The 17,087-nt window shown below is 40.3% G+C and overlaps 3 protein-coding genes across 4 annotated transcripts in view; 2 read left to right on the top strand and 1 right to left on the bottom strand.

Moving 5' to 3' along the window:
- The window catches only part of LOC145451729 (uncharacterized), a 43,808-nt gene extending 39,520 nt beyond the window's left edge, over positions 1–4,288 (top strand). Inside the window, exons 2-4 of the mRNA XM_080329974.1 lie at positions 2,702–2,770; positions 2,828–3,045; positions 4,011–4,288. Coding sequence (XP_080186100.1) covers positions 2,702–2,770; positions 2,828–3,045; positions 4,011–4,277 — 554 coding nt within the window. The 3' untranslated portion in view covers positions 4,278–4,288. The remainder of the gene's footprint in view (positions 1–2,701; positions 2,771–2,827; positions 3,046–4,010) is intronic.
- The window catches only part of LOC145451713 (uncharacterized), a 312,192-nt gene that overhangs the window by 114,218 nt on the left and 180,887 nt on the right, over positions 1–17,087 (top strand). The gene's annotated exons all lie outside the window — the stretch shown is intronic.
- The window catches only part of LOC145451721 (uncharacterized), a 118,572-nt gene continuing 113,677 nt past the window's right edge, over positions 12,193–17,087 (bottom strand). The window contains exon 7 of the mRNA XM_080329967.1: positions 12,193–12,426. Coding sequence (XP_080186093.1) covers positions 12,295–12,426 — 132 coding nt within the window. The 3' untranslated portion in view covers positions 12,193–12,294. The remainder of the gene's footprint in view (positions 12,427–17,087) is intronic.

Raw genomic sequence — 17,087 nt, 5'->3', positions numbered from 1 at the left:
GTCACAGTTTCCTCTTCAATATGCCAAGCACCTTATCTTATCGCGATTAGTCGAGCAAATACACGTTCTCATCATATGAATTGAATTGTTTTTGAGCCCATAATTGCCGCAGCCTCGTATCCGTGCTCGTAATAATTAATGAACCAGACGTTTGGGACAGTCATTTTGATTGGAGCGCGATATTGGAAAGTGTGTTATTATGCGTGACTGAGAATTGGAATTAATTCGTTCCTCCAAAGGCTTTGTGACCGTTGATAGGGAATGCAGAATTTCAGTCCGATTTGGTGTTACAATAAGTAATCAATTGCCATGACACAAGTTGCTCAGAATCTAATTGTGTTCAACGTAAAGTATAAACGCGCTTCCTCGTGAATAATCATGTGTGACATGTGTTGATCCTTGTCTGCACTATGTGTGGCTAGAAAGCGTGGTGTGCCACAGCTGCAATACCAATTGGTTGCGGGCTCGAGTTCGACCGAGCCTCCGAATACTTTGACAATTGAGTAGTCGATCAACATTTACATTTTCGGAATGAGTGAAACAATTACATTGACCTAATATCGTATGTTATAAATTCTGAGCTATTTACGATAAATTCCGCTATCACAGGCGAAGCTTGGCCCATTTGGATCTCAACCGTGCCTTTCGCGCTATATATTCGAACAACGCGCGATCCATATCTGCGTTTCAATGACATCTCGCGACCCAAGCCTCACACATTGCAATCAATGTATTTTTAATGTTAGTATGCTACGTTTTTACGGGCATGCAGAAAATAGAGAAGGTGCAGACAACCTATTGTACACTAAACGCAGTTCTGTGTCACACAAAATTTATGCACGACTTTGCTGCATTCGGTTCTATGCATATGCCAATGGTTTCCACCTTTTTTCTATTCACGAACTCATTGCAGGGAATTAATTTGTAAGTTAAGGGCCCCTTGCGCCATTGAAACATGAGAGAATTTTCACAAAATCAAGCACTGATTCACATTCTTATATGTGATTCACAAACACACACACGCGCGCGCGCGTGGTCTTTCTGTAGTGGACGAAGTTCGGTACCACGCGATTCACCAACGAGCCGGAGGGAGTAGGACGAACTACAAACCATAAGCACACGTGATCAGATATAGGCTACCAGTGGATGTGATAAATGTGGTGTCTTCAGAAATTTTGCGGCACGTACTTATACGCCCTGATTGAGTCATGTTCATACGGGATCAGCCGATCACTCTTGTGAGCGTGTAGCTTATGTGCTGCAGTATCCAACACAAAGGGGAAGCGAATGGCGCAGTTGGTAAAAAACACTGCAGTCACGACACCAATGGTTGCTGGTTCGAGTTCGAGTTTCTATGTGTCGGAGGTTTATCTGGGCTCCTCATCACTGACCTCACTGCATATGCACTGTAACACGAAAAGCCCAGATGAAGCAAGTAAAGTCGAGCTTACGAAAATCGGCTGCAACTGACTCTGACGAGGACGCGTGCCAGAGAGAGTGGAAGACGTGAATGAGTGTGTGACTGGAAGTCGTCCTGAGAAATCGTACCACAAGCAAAGACCAAGCAAAAAGGACAATATTCATGATCGGGCGCAAATTACCTTATCGGCGATAAGCGCTAAAAGTTGTTCAATAAAATACAAAATAAATACCCAACACAAAGCACTGTGACATTTATGAAATACCCACAGGAGATCGCGAGAACCGCCGAGAAATTTTTGTAACAAGAAATTCAGCAAATATCACATGCATATTAAACGGTCGCTCTGGCGTAGTCGTGACCCAAATTTAGGCCCTCGCAACCTATGTTTGGGTTGCGACACACACTTTAACAACTCCAGTCCTACGACAATCCGCACGCAATCCTACGCAATCCGACCCGCACTACTATCTTATCATCAACCAGCAAGCCGACTAAAGAAGTTTCCTACACCAAACAAACTAATTTTACTGAGGGCGAGCTTGTTCTATATGAAGTCCCCATATCGGTCTTCAACAGTTCTTATTATCGATGGCGAGATATCTCATGGAAACGTAATCTCAGCGTGTTCTAATACTTCTTAATATATGTTTATCTGCATATTATAATATAGCAACATAATCCTGCTCTCTGCACCACCCTCATATGTCAGTTTCCAGCCTTTCACGGTCCATGAGAGCGTACTTATGACTGCTTTTCAAAACGACCAACTTACTTGAGCAGTTTTCAAAGACAACAAAGTCTACTTCTACTTGTAGCAGTTTTGTACTACTTTGGAAATCACTACTTCTACTCACACTTGAGTAGAGTTCTGCGCAACTACTTCTACTTCTACTACTAGAGTAGCCTATTGACTACTTTGATCCTCTCTGTTGGTTAGGAGCTTTCAATGCATCGAAACTGTGGCGCATATTTAATTCTCACAGCTTAGAAAACTGGATGGCCGTAGTTTTATGACATGTTACGGTTTTATCGTTTTTTTTTAAATTTTCTATATATGTTTTTATTATAAAGTAATTTGGTTTGTGATTCGCGGTAACACAATAAGCGTTTCTGGTCCCTCTAAACATGCTGGGTTATAGTGTTTCCCATTTGGCACATTCAAGATTCTAGAAACGCAGAATTAGGCTAGACATCCCTGGGCGTCCTCGGAGCGTCAAGACATCAGAATTTTCAGCACACAAACATTGTATAAACATGTAAATAACGTTGCAATTTCAGGTATAAATAGCAGGGACTTCCAAAATGCATCACTCGCGGAACCGCGTAGCTTCTACCATGGGAATGAAAGTAAGCGTTCTCCAGTAATATACGAAGGAATGTTTATTGGTAATTATTCCCTAACAGGAAGATGCGATGTTTTATACGGCGACAAATGCTATGTGTTGATCGTGGGACGAATGACTCTTGGAGAAGCTGAATCGACTTGCAAAGCAGCGAAAGGAAAATTGGCTAATATCCACAGCGAAGAACACTTCCACCTGATACGAGCCCTGCTTAGATCAAGAATACCGATGAACTCTGACTTCATAAATGCATGGCTTGGAATGACCCTTGACTTACGGGTAAAGTAGAATGTTTGTCTATCATTTATCCCAGATTCACCTAAACACATGCACGTTCCTAATGGCATGTTGGATGGTCAATTTGCAAGTCAACAAGGACTTTATTCCGAGATGCTAACTTTGCTAGATAGCTTTAGTTCACAGTATGTATGTGTGGTGTCATGTCTACGATCATCATCAGAACGTGTTAAAGCCTACATGGCAGGTCTGAGAGATGAGATAGTGACAATCTCTTCGAGGCGATTTGACGACATGGTTACGTTGAACGGTGCATTTTTTCTAAATTTCCCGGGAGGTAAAATCTGAAGCTCTGAAAAGGGATTTGAAAGACTCATCCAGTATCCGGGTATAGGTATAGCCTCGCGCCTCCGACCTACTTGTCACCATCCACCGTCATGAAATCATCAAGTAAGCCGTTATACGAGTAGCCTATAAGTGACACTCTAATAATACATGCTCATAGACATGTAGCACATTTCATTCCAATGTAATAGTACTAAACTGCTATGGTGTCACCTTGCTCGCAAAATAGGTGCTCGTTTGAGGGTCACCACCACAATACAACCATAATCAAAGATTCGTGGATGAAAATTTGACCGAATGAATTGATTTAGACGAATATGTTGGAGTTACGAAACTAGTCATCTAGTGGCGATATCGGCAGAGAGATACAGTTTTTAATCAGTTTCATGTTTATGATCTCGATGACAAAAATGAGATATTATGTACAACTTACCTGGCTAACTGGCTAACTTGATGAAACTTTTTGCATCCTGCAAAACTGCTCATTCAGCGGATGGCAGATATCCACGTTTGTTTTGTCAGCGCAACTATCTAACGTATTCCACCAAATGATGGTGATTAATTGCGAGATCATAAAAAAATACTGGTCTACTTCTCTATAGCTTTGAGCGGAGACGAGGCTGATTTGCTAAATATTGATATTTTGCATGCAATGTGTTCAGACTCGAAGAGTGAAACATTCAAACGGAGATTGGGTTCCTTATACCAAATGGTATCCTCGTCGACCGTACACGGATCCGGGACCGTATATCGGAATGAGATGCTATCATTTGAATGATAACCATCAAGGATGTATTGACAATTGGGCCCATGCTGAATTTTGGGAGCTGTATGTGAAGCAAAAGTTCCTTGGATGCAATAAACTGGATCAGAATGTTCGATTAAACTTAGTTGTTGGAGTAGTTTACCTTCTGGAAAGGCTGTTATAGATACATGATTGTTCGGGAGTAGTATTTTGTAATTTTTCTGAAAGAAAGAAAACTAACAATTCGAAGTGAAACTGATTTTGAATTAGCAAAGTACTTCAGACTCATTGACATATATAGTCTAACATTATTATCATTGAAAATTCTTTTGTCCGGGTTTACTAATTGCGCTGAGAAGATTTTTTCAACTCAAATCTCTCAAGCAACCAGAGGATATGTAAGAAGAGAGTTGATGATTTATCTTCTATTCCCGGTAGCATTTCGATTAGTGTACTTGTAACGATGCCTGATAACTTCTACGATAGTGAATCCAAAATGAGTATCACTGCCGTCCTGACTCCCACGCGCAATGTGACTCAGTTCATCAAACGAGATGCTGCCCCATTCTATCGAAAATGAACTATCCGAGAGATACGTGGATGATCAGGGACTTATTGCAGTACAAATTACTTGAAATCGAGTGGTGCATTTAGACCAGTGTTCGCAACCCTTTTGAGCTGGAGGATTGGCAAAATTCACAGTTTTGCTGATCGGTAAACCTACAAAAACCCAAATTAACACAAAATATAATTATGATAAATGTACGCAACTCAAACGCAAATATTGAAAATGCGCCGTTATTAGACGTGTTACACTTGGTCTTCACTACGAAGTCTCGGTAAAAACACTAATTTCATTATGATTGTTCGTGTTCTTTTAAGGTATGCGATGTAGCTGTTTGTACTGTCGAAATTTAACGAATATTTTTCAAAAGTCGTATTAGCTTTCATATATATTTCGTATTGAACGAAATGTATAGACTACTCTGAAATCGTTACTCACATTTGAAATATGACAAGCGTTAAGTTCATAGTAGTGAACCACGAAATTTATATTACGATACCATACAGAAGAATCAATTTCATATTTCTATCAAAGCATTGATGGCGGATATTTGATGTTCAATTTGTCTAACTAATGGATAATATTCGCATAACTGTTTCTCTCTTAGAATCTATCTAGGCGCTTTGAAAGCCGTCGATCCTTGTTATTTAGTTTCATGAGTCGCCCCATAATAGACCTACTTCAAATCGTGATTTTTCGTGCCAATATTATTGACATATTGGTGACCTCAATTATTGACGGACTCTCGTAAAATTCGAAAGCAGAATTGTCGCCATCCGATAAAATATACCCTACTTTCGTGCAAGTTTAGCAGAAGACCATAAGGTGAATAATGCCGATACATAAAAAGTAATATTTAACCTCCTCGGCCAGACTGGCTATACTACAGCGATAATAACGTGGCGTCCCTACGACATGTCAACATTTTGTGGTGTCGCTATGCGCATCCTATATCCAGAGTACTTTCACCAAACTACTCAGTGACATATTATATACTGAATCGTCTCTGCACAGCCACACGCGAGTCGATTCTTGCTCATCGCTCACTAGTGTGTGTTGACCCAAGTGGCTATTCCTTTTCCTGGTGAATAGCATGGCCGCCGACTTAGATGAGATATAAAAACCAACCTGCTGAATCTCTCCTGGAATGAACGTATATAGTACTAATAGGGTAACCATACGTTCTCTTTTTAGGGGACGCTACTAGTTAGATACGAAATGTTTGTGATATTTTTTCATTATCGATCTAGAAAGGGATTTTCACGCTGATTACGAATATGTACCTACTTTTTCGATAGTCCAACTCCATCTACGTCAAATCTACCATATTTCGAAGGTCATATTAAATCAAAAACATACTAGTCAAATTTTCAATATAGCGTTTTGACTTGTTGGGATTTTTGTGCAAAGGTGGTGAAAATTTTCACGGATTTTTGACTTTATGTCCCCTCGGGGTGTATGCCTATAGTTCAACATAAAGGCCATATTTGGAAAGGAAACTTCCTGCCCTTTCCAACTATACATCGATCATGGGGCATGCATCTACTGTATGGAAGTTATGATCAGAAACGTGAACTGAAAACAAGTAAAATTCATTTCAAATAGCAGTGCCCCTTTAAAAAGATTTTCCCTCTTTTCCTCTTTCTTCTTTTCAATTCTGACTAAATGTATCAGAAAATTGGTCTGTGATGGAGAAAATCAGCACTCACGTAACGTTCTGGCGGGTATTTCGGGAGTTGAGCTAGAAAAAAAGACGTCTTAGTCAACCAACTACAATCTCAGTTAAAATTTACCACTTTTTCCGGATTTAACTCCGGTATTGTAAGTCTGAAAATGTTTTCTAGTTGTTTTCTAGTTGTTTCACAACTAAATTGTTTATATGCACTACTAGAACAAGAAGTACGCACTTTTCAAAATCTGCAACTAGAACTACTCCAGAAACCAGTAGCTAGTTGACGGTCAATTAACGAGATCGGTATTTTGCGCAAGTCTGAAGTTATGTTTAAAATGACTCCTCCGTACTCCGGGCTACTGAGGAAAAGAATCCGGGGCTGGACTACTTTGGAAAAGATAAGTACGAAACACCAGAGGTGGTCAGTACCGAAGAAACTTCAACTTTTTGGAAGTACTCAGGTAGTTTTCATCTACTTCTGATACTTACTCAAGTAGATCTGGTTTTCTCTATTTCTACTTCTACTTTGAAATATTTTGTAATCTACTTACTTACTCTTCGCTATTTTCAGTTTGTCAAGTTGAAGTAGTTTAATCCCCCAGTACGAAAGATAGCCTGAGGATTTCGGGGCTGTTTTCATGGAGTACCAACATTCATAAAAGTCAAGTAAAGCCCAGTAATTTTGTTGCGCTTCGTGCACAGTAGTTATGGAGTGACAAATATGTTTTCACGAAAGTATCAGTGAACATAATTTAGGTACCGTATTGCTTGGTTCCGCTCACACCGCATTGTCGCCCATATCAAATATTGCATCACAGTCAATATGACCCACCATAACGTTTAAAACTACCGTTTTGCGATCTAGCAAATACCTATCATATCGTAATCTAGCAGCCCATTACGTGTCTTGCTAATCTGGAAAATCCAGCCTTTTTGAACGTTACACCTGTTTTAGCAGATCACCCTTGAAACTTTATGGACAAAAGACATAAAATATAAAGACATGAAATATATGTACTTTTTTGATCTATAATTGAATATGGAATTGAGGCATTTCATTTTGGTCACTGACGATATCTAGAAAAAGTCGAGCGTCTACAAAACAACGCGCTGCGGCTTTGTTGCGGAGGGATGAGGAGCACCCCAACAATTTCCATACTGTCTGCGTGTGAGGAAATGCCACTGGACCTACGACACAGGCATTTATGTATGAAATTCAGATCCAAGGTGAATGCTGATGTTCAGCACCCGTGGCGAGAGCAGCTTCTCCAGTTATCGTGGGAGGAACAATGGCCGAAAAGAAAGCAATTCGTTTGCTTCAATCAAATTACATATCGACCGAATTGCGACGAAAATGGAGATGGTCTGTTGCAGTTGAGTAAAATGACTCATCCACCTTGCACGTTGCGTCGAGCACGTATAGATTTAACATTGACGAGTCTGAAGTTTAAACAATGTTCCTCTTTGTTACCCCTAATCAATGAACATATCTGTAGACGATTCCCGGGAGACGTGCAGATTTTCACTGACGGATCAAAAACTACGACGGGCACTGCGGCGGCGTTTTATGTATCGCGAACTATCAACAGCGCAACCACTAATATAAAGGAATCGAGTTCCTTCCCTGCAGAATTAGTGGAAATAAGCTTAGCTCTACAATGGGCTGTGGAAAACAGCAATACCAATATACTAATACTCGTGGACTGCTTGAGCGCAATTCACGCGATTGACAATATTCATCACCTCGTCGCACCAATTTTACAGACGATCCATCGGATATCGGAGGCAGGATACAAGATCGCTATTGTTTGGATACCTGGTCATTATCAAATTCCCGGGAATGAAAAGGCAGATGAATTGGCCAGACGAGCGAATCAAGCCAGTGTGCAAACGACTGAATTCAAACCTTCCGTACGAGAGATCGCTGCTTCGCGTCGGAAGCCGTGCATCGAACTATGAAATAACCGCTATTCACAATCGGATAAGTCATAACAATATAAGGAATGTTTTCCAACCGTCTACCACAGAGCAGACGTGAATGGACTACTGAAAAGGTATCAAGCGATTATGTTCCAACTACAAACCGGACATTGTGGACTAAAAGCACATCTATTCAAATTGGGAATAGCAGATTCAGCCAATTGCTCAACGTGCCGCCAAGAAGAGAGTGTCTCCCATTATTTATTCACGTGTCGAAATTGAAGACACCAGAGAAGAGTTTTCGAGGACGCGTGTCGGAGGAAGAATATCGCTCCCACCGTAACAAACTTTTTGACTGACACGCATATTTTTCCACACGTTATGAAATTCGTTCTCGCAACAAACCCATATATTTGAGTTTATATTTCGTAATGCAATACCCACCCCTAGATGATAAATGACATTTTTCGATATGGCGAACAACACCACTTGCGTTATAATCGCCAATCAAATAATTATCAACAACAACAACAACATGAAATATATTTTCCGGTGGTATTCGAAGTGGTATTTGTATTTCACTTTCAATTGCGAGTATCATAGTTTGAGCTCTAATTACTTCCAGTTCTTTTGTCTTCAGAATATACACGTTGAAGCATAAAAGCATGTGTAGTAATTCCTCTATTTTCCGAAAATAAAGCTAAACTTAATATAACTTTTACGATCCACAGTATTTGTTATTAATGTATACTAGTCGCACAAAGTGATGAAACCCGTATCCGATACAACTTCTACGTATTGCTCTTCGTCCAAAACTGGGGCCTTATAATATGGGGTAGGGCGCCATGCCATGATGTTCTCTAAAGCGGGGTCTTCTAGTAAACAAAGTGTTAGTATCGCACTTTCATATCAATACTATAATTCACATCAATACGAATCAAGCTCTTTGCACCTTCTGCATAGCTCAATTCGTAGCTTGTGACAGTCCATGCAAACGAATTAAGACTGTTTTCAAAACTACTTACTTACTTGACTAGATTTAAAGTCAGTCAATTGTACTTCTACTTCAAGTTGAAGAAGCACTTATACTCGTACTTGAGTAGATTTTTTCATCGCTACATCTACTTCTACTTGAGTAGCTTTCTTGACTACATTGACCATCTCTGCTTATATAGCCATACGATAGAATTGAAGCCTGTAACAATTGTATACGAGTAATATAAATGTATAAACTAATATATCAGTCCGATTTAAATTAATTATGCTAGAGGTTCTTTAAGATTATCGTACTGAGCAGACAGACACTGCTACAGATAGAATTCTACAACTCTACGACAACGTAAGCTCTAATCAGTATTTTTGCGGTCAATTTATTTGTGACTTGCCAGGTTGTGCAATCTTTGAATGACTGGTTGCTCACGTATCATAATCAGCGTGTCGAGAGCATGTACGTAGGGTACAAGTACAGCGACTTAGTCGACAGCAATTATTTGATGACTTGAAATTGAGTCGGAAATCACGAGCATGCTACATTTTTAAGACGCCAATTCAAGTTAAGTCAAGTCAAGTCATTTTTTCAAGGTGCCTCGACTCAAGCCAAGTCATCTTAAAAAGTTGACTCGAGTCATCCCAACACTGACTTGGTCCGACTCCGAAACGCTTTGTATTATTCGAGTTGGTGTAGTCGGTTAATCCACGGCCTTCATCTCGAAAGACCGTAATCGACTCTCGGCGCTAGCACGTTTATATGGGTCAAATTTTACGTCGAATCAAATGAACACTATCATGAACAAAACCCTCAAAATGTCACTCTGTAGTAACATACGTGCAAAATGACGGTTTCATACTTTACATTTTAGGTTGATTTCAATGTTTGAAGGTCCACCGGTCCGCGAAGTATTTTTCGAAATTTTACCGGTCCGCGAGGTGAAAAAGGTTGGGAATCACTGCCCTATAGGTAATAGCTCCACTAAACAACGAATTATGCACCCACCATTGCAGAACGATATCAATCTTTGAAGAGACTCTTTGGGGTACAAAACTTTAATATACATTTTAATAATATATTCATGGTAGAAATATATTAAAACACGAAGCTTTTCGAGCTAACACTCTTCAAGGGCAATCGTCAGCAAATGGAGAATTTCAAAAACATGCATCCAGCTACATTGCATACAACCAATTTTGATGTCATAGAAACAAACAACATGAAATACAGGCAAACCGCGAGCGCAGCTAGTGGCCAATTTTTAGATTGACTAAAAATTCCTTCTGCTGACACAAGCGCGGTCGGTGGATTTTAATAGAAGTCGATTTCAGTGCAGACAGATGGAAATGAGTACGGCCTCTACCGAATATAGAGAATCTTTCATCGCGACAGTTTTTAGTTGCATTCTCCGCCAAATGGTTACCGATGGCAGAGTTCATAGCCATGGCTTGATTACGTTCTAGTAATCGCAGATTAGTTACGGCTGCATCTTCGCGAGAGTCCAATGTGTGCGATCTAATAACGCTCGGAATATTTGTTTGATACGTTCCTGCAAGCGCTGAGTTGTTCCTCCCACTTACCGACAATCACAGTGGCACTTGAAATCATAGACTATATTGCTTTGTTGAGAAGCAGGAAGACCATGTTTGCGCTTTGCAGGAACCAATTGTTTGGTGGTAAACATAACATTAGTTTTTTACGTTATCGTAACAGCGATTTACAGCAGAGATCATTTGCTTTTCAAAACGGGAAGAGATGGGGCCCAGCCACGGTAAATGTATATAGATACATTCTCCTCATACCGTGTGTTCGTGTTTTGTGATTTGCTGGGATCGAAATTACTGAGTTTTCTTTCAACAGAATTCTTGATGATGTGTTTGGGGTACCCGTTATCGATTAGAATTTTCCGGATATATTCTAGCTCCTCATTTAATTTTACATCCGAACATATCATCAAGGCTCTGTGCACTAACGTGCCGATCAAAGTTAGTTTACGGCGATTCGGGCTAAACGAATTCCAGCGTATTTATTGTCCTGTAAACGTTGGCTTCCGGTAAACCGAAGTGACAATGCTAATACCCCGTTTTTCCACTACAAGGTTTAAGAATGGTAACGAGTTAGCACGCTCTTTTTCAAATGTTAATTTTAAGGAATTTTAAGCAGAAGGAATTTTTAGTCAATCTAAGAATTGGCCACTGGCTGCGCTCGCGGTTTGCCTGTATTTCATGTTGTTTGTTTCTATGACGTCATAATTGGTTGTATGTAATGTAGCTAGATGCATGTTTTTGAAATTCTCCATTTGCTGACGATTGCCCTTGAAGAGTGTCAGCTCGAAAAGCTTCGGGTTTAAATATATTTCTGCCATTATTAAAATGGATATCAATATTCTATAATCCGTTTCTTAGCTGTACCGCACCAATTGGACACGACTTTCATTTCGCGATGATGATAGTTCTACCTGTTACAGTTGCAGTATCGTTATCAGCAGGCTGCTGTTTCACTCAACAAATTGACAACAGGCAGCCTACACCGCATTTTCTCATTATGATGCAACAGAAAACGCCACTTGATTGAAAACTCGGGGCACCTCGAATAAGCATCGCGCGTAACCTTTTTCAACTGTATGCGTCGCGATTAGCAGTATTTCATCACACGATTAGCATTCTTCCGGATCAGCTAACTATATTATCTCCGCCCTTAGTAGCAAGGAACGCATGATTTAAGTACTCGAAAAAATCGTCTCCGACTATACTCAAGCATAATCATTAGAATTTACTGGCCTACTCGATTCAGATTGGAGTACCGAATCATTGGGCCAAGCCCTAATAATAAATAGTTAGTTTCCGTACAGTCAGATAAGGCCGTAAAAGGCCGGTGTCTTGTCTAGATTCATGCTGCGGTGTGGCCTGTCACAGGAATCACCAACGAAAACATTTCATCGCCGTATACTCAAGTTTAAGTACAGATACCAATTGTATTGAAATATTCCACGGATAAATTGATCAATATAATCTGAGTTAAATTATTCGACACAAATTTCCGATCCACGGCGGTAGCTAGATTTCCAGCTTGTAGCTTGAGTCAAGACGGAATAATTCGGTTCCATCATAACGGTGTAGTTTCATACGATGGTACTGATGTCGAACAAAATAGTTTTTCGTGTTCGTTGATTCCAAAGTGAAGTAACCCTGAAGCATAAAGGAAATTTCGTCATACGCGTTTATGACTGAAACGGTTTTTGACAAAAATATGTCGGATGGTACGGTTTTACAGTGATTCGTCTGCGCGGGAATTATTGTCTGTCCTAAATAAGTGGGCGCGAAATCTCGGGGGATTTGGTTAGCATTTCATAAAAGGTAGATTATACGAGAGAGACACCCAATTACTCGATTTTGATACTCGGGACAATGGCCTTGCTTCATTTTGATGGCCGCATGGGCAATAGACGCGGCTGGATATAGCGTTGTATTTTACAGCCTACGGAGAATTTTTACTTTGGAAACGTAAATTCATGAATGAAATAATTCAATGAATTTAAATTTGCATTAGAATTGAATAGTATATTCCTATTGAAATGAACCGAATATTTTCGGCTTATACTAGTCAGGGGTAATTGTCAGTAACTAATGGAGAATTGGATAGAACATTGTATATCAACAATTGTATCACAAAATATGACGTGACGAGATCTCAAATAAGAGACTGTTCAATGTGTTTGCATTAATAACCTATAGAGTTGCTTGGAACTTTCAGAATGAACACATTTTCAGTAGGTATTATTTCGCGCTTCGCGCGACTAGAAGCCGAATGCTCTCTGATACTTTGATCACATTCATATCACCGATTTGGACTGGCCCGTGATGGGCCCACCAATCCAGATATAGTTCAAAATTGCAGGAGACTGTGCGTCTCGGAATTGTACGTACAAAGGGTAGTGCCGCGTGGGATGGACGGTTCTGTGGCTCTTTCCCACGGAGGGAGGAATTCCCCTAAAATTATAAAAAAACATTTCAGGAATCCGGCCCGCCTAATGTTCATGTTCCACTATCCGGCCCGCCGGATGGAGAAATTGCCCGCCCCTGTTGTATTGTAATACCTGTGGTAATAATAACTGATGTGGTCAATTTGACCCCACCTCACCATTCGTGTTTTGGTGTTACGTATTAGGGGGGAATCTTGAAACGGGTAGACATTAGGGTTCAAAAGAGGAAGATTCATCATTATAACGTCCTGCAGGAGGTTATTAGACAGCTGTATAGCAAAATTAGTAAGGAAAAGCATATTAAGTAGTGGGGTCAAATTGACCCCAACTTGCCATTCGTGTAACTGTTTCCAACCTTAGTGATGGCGGGGTAATAGGTGCCGATAAAATCACCTTAGCTGGCATATGTTCGGATTGCTCACGAAACGCGGGTGTGACCCGCGAGAGCGACCAATCATTCAATGATCGTGCATTTCACTGAGTCTCAATTGTTTTCTCATAAATAAATTGATCGCAAACGAAGTGATCGTAGCTTACAGCGTACGTTGTCGTAAACTAGTAGTAAAGTGATAAAATAGCAAAATGTTTATTTCTGTTCTTACCTTACACAAACAATCCTCTTGTTTTATGGTAATTGAATTCGAATAGTCCTCAACCATTGGTGTAGGCTCGAATTGTGTGATATCAATTTGTAAATGGGTAATGTATTGCATCTTATCAATTCTTTTCTCTATTTTCTATTCTTTTTTTTTGGCTGGTAACTATAAACTAAGGCTATGCAATTACTTACGTAATTTAACAGATTTGCGTATATTTCAGCGATACAGCGCGTTCTTGCATGTATATTTACCTCTATATTCATTCATCGGATCGGAATCAATGACCGCTGAATTTTTATTTCAGGCAGCTAGCGAAATGCAATGGCATAATCATGCCTCATACTTCGAAAAGGCAAGTTGACTTGAATTGTGACTTGACTCGACTCGACTGGACTCGAGTCACCTCCAAAAATCGAATGACTTGACTTGACTCGGGTCACCTTCAAAATTCGATTGACTTGACTCGAGTCGATTCAGAATGTGCAATGACTCGAAATGACTCGTGACTCGAAGGTAGTGACTTGATCGCAACACTGCATAGTAGTCGACAGACACTATGAATACCACATCAAACAAACAAACTGGTAGTTAAAGTAATAGAATTGCAAAATAACTATCCTTTTTTTTTATATAACTTTAACTTTAACCAAACCTCTTGCATGCTTTAAATAATGGGTGTCAAACTCAAATTGCTTCGCGGGCCGTATTCAAACTTTCAAATCGCTCGTGGACCGCGCCAGTCAACTAATTCCGCACAGTTACCTCATGCCTTATCTTTTCACTTGAATACTTTATTATCAAGTACATACCGATAATATATTACATTGTATCACGGATCATAGGGGTGTTATTCTAACAAGTAGCAACACATTTATTGGCGAGCAAGGGAATTGGCAGAAATACGATGATTGGTCGGTTGAATACAGATATAACACCGGAGCGAACGTTCTGCCGCCCATGGCTTTCGTTGAAAATGCCGCCCCCCCCCCCCCTAAGTAGAGCGCAGCAAACTTCGCATAGTTTCATGTTCACGCAATTTTTTCAATAAAAATAATTACAAATAATATGCTGCGTCTCAGAAGTTTTGTATTGCTTGAGAAAGAAGACTCACCGTCTCAGCGTTTTTAGGCCAAAACTAATAAAGACAAGAAATGATGAACGAATTTTTAGGCAAAAAAATCAATAGCTGCTCCAGAACTGAACTTTTCGGGCTTTCGCCGAAGCGATATCGGCGACAATATCCTCAAATCCAAATCTATTTCTACAGAAAGAATGGATAGAGCTGATAGCCGTTCATCTTCCATGGTATAAAACGTAAATAAGACTTTTGAGAAGCTCCTCTTGCAGCTCGCAATTGAAACACCAATGGTCAGACAAAGTTTCAGACACGAGCATAAATATGGTGTTGAATCAAGTACAGGTGTGATTTAACTAGCCACAAACGCTGTTGAATTCCGATCAAACGTATGGTCCCATTGCTCTGCACCAGCCTCACATCAATAACATTGGTCAACACAGTTTTTGTTGACTTTGATCAGGCAATTGATTTTGACTAACTTTTGGGCGCTCAATTCAAAAATGACTTCCGTTTTTCTCTATCCCGTCAAGTTTTTGGGTTATGCACCCCCACATTGCCTCAAAACCCAAATTTTTGTTTTGTTTTTGTTTTTATTAAGGCATCATTGGCGCTTATCGCTGTTACAGTCATATGCGCCCAGTACCTGAATTTCATTAATTTCAGATGTCTTTTTTGCTTTTGCTTCTTCAACGTGATCATTTGCTGCTATCTTTCAAGAGTTCGGCTCTCTCTTCTTCTAGGCTTTTGATGTCGCTGTATTTACAGCGGGATCGGCGATGAAGAGCCCAGGTACGACACATAGAAACATGGCAGAGCCGAGACTCGAACCAGCAACCATTGGTGTCGTGACTGCAGTGTTTTACCAACTGCGCCACCCCCTTCCCCTGAGAAAATGACTCGAGTCATCAAAAAATCGTGACTCGAGTTTGACTCGAGTCGAGTCATGACTCGAGTCATTACAACCCTGGTGAGTGCATTCTTTCATCGGATCTTTCTCTGGGCTTTTTTGTCGCTATAAGAACGGCTACGCGGGGAAAGATGAGCCCAGAATATCCCCTGGCTAGGAATCGGTCAGGGCCTCCTGGGCGGTAGGCGCTTAATCGTCAGCACTATGCTATCCCCCCGCTAACTCCAATTTAACAATACTGATCTTAATCGTAAGCTATTGTTGCCCTGATTCCGGAAGTACAATTTGAAAGCCGATCAGGGCAACGGAACCACCCCGAAATAGACATCAAAGTCTGAAAATCGCCATTGTTCCGAGTAATCGCTAGATACAATTTCCATTCCCATGGTCAATTGGTTATTCTGTTGCAGCGCTCCAATTGTTCGGAACAATCGGCCTTGATGGCCATTTCGGAGTGGTTTAATTGCCATGCTCACTATAACGAAGTATTTTGTTAACACCATTTTATTATTTGATCAATGAGGAGTCTTATGAAACATTACCTAAATCCATGAAGCAAAAACCCGATAAGACATTTGTGTATACCTAGTAATCTGTGTGTCGTGTGAAATAGAGACAAGAAGAAATAAATGTCACGATGTTCCATGCATATAATCTCTCGTGGCTATAATATATATACGCCTTTAATACAACATATACAGAATTTTATTCTAGTCAATTCATGATCGAAAATGCTATTACGTCGTCGTACGTTGATTCAATAAATTTACAAGTCATGGAGACAGAACAAAAAGAGTTGTCCGTGTTATCTTCAAGTACGACTGGCTTCATGAGTTCTTGGTACGTCAGCCAACGAGCCATCGGCTGAGGTGGACGCCGGTCTGTCGACGGGAATATTTACGCAACGAATGGTGTAAGTAACCTTCTTGAGTCAGATTACACAAGTACAGCATCAACAAACATTTTGCACTTAGTTAAATTCACATTCTAATTCGTGTTTCCGGAATCAGTGCGACACTAGATTTTTATGGAGATAAGTTTAATTTGATTTTAGCTCTCAGGTTGCCAGCCAAAAGGACTAGAAATCACGCTGCTATTAGCCGGCTGTGTACACTGTGCACTTTGCAGCCTCATTTTGCCGCTCCCTAGGAGCCTGCCCCCCTGGCGCAGAGCCATAACCGCCAAGTGGCTGCTATTACGCCACTGGGTGCAACCACGGATATTTGCATTATATTTCTGTACAACCAATACATTCTACATGTAGGCCTACAGTACACTTCTTA

The sequence above is a fragment of the Botryllus schlosseri genome, chromosome 12, assembly GCF_051294905.1.
Source record: "Botryllus schlosseri isolate E-star chromosome 12, Bs_hap1, whole genome shotgun sequence".
NCBI classification, from domain to species: domain Eukaryota; kingdom Metazoa; phylum Chordata; class Ascidiacea; order Stolidobranchia; family Styelidae; genus Botryllus; species Botryllus schlosseri.
The sequence above is the reverse complement of the archived record's forward strand: the minus strand, read 5'-3'. Positions and strand labels throughout refer to the sequence as shown.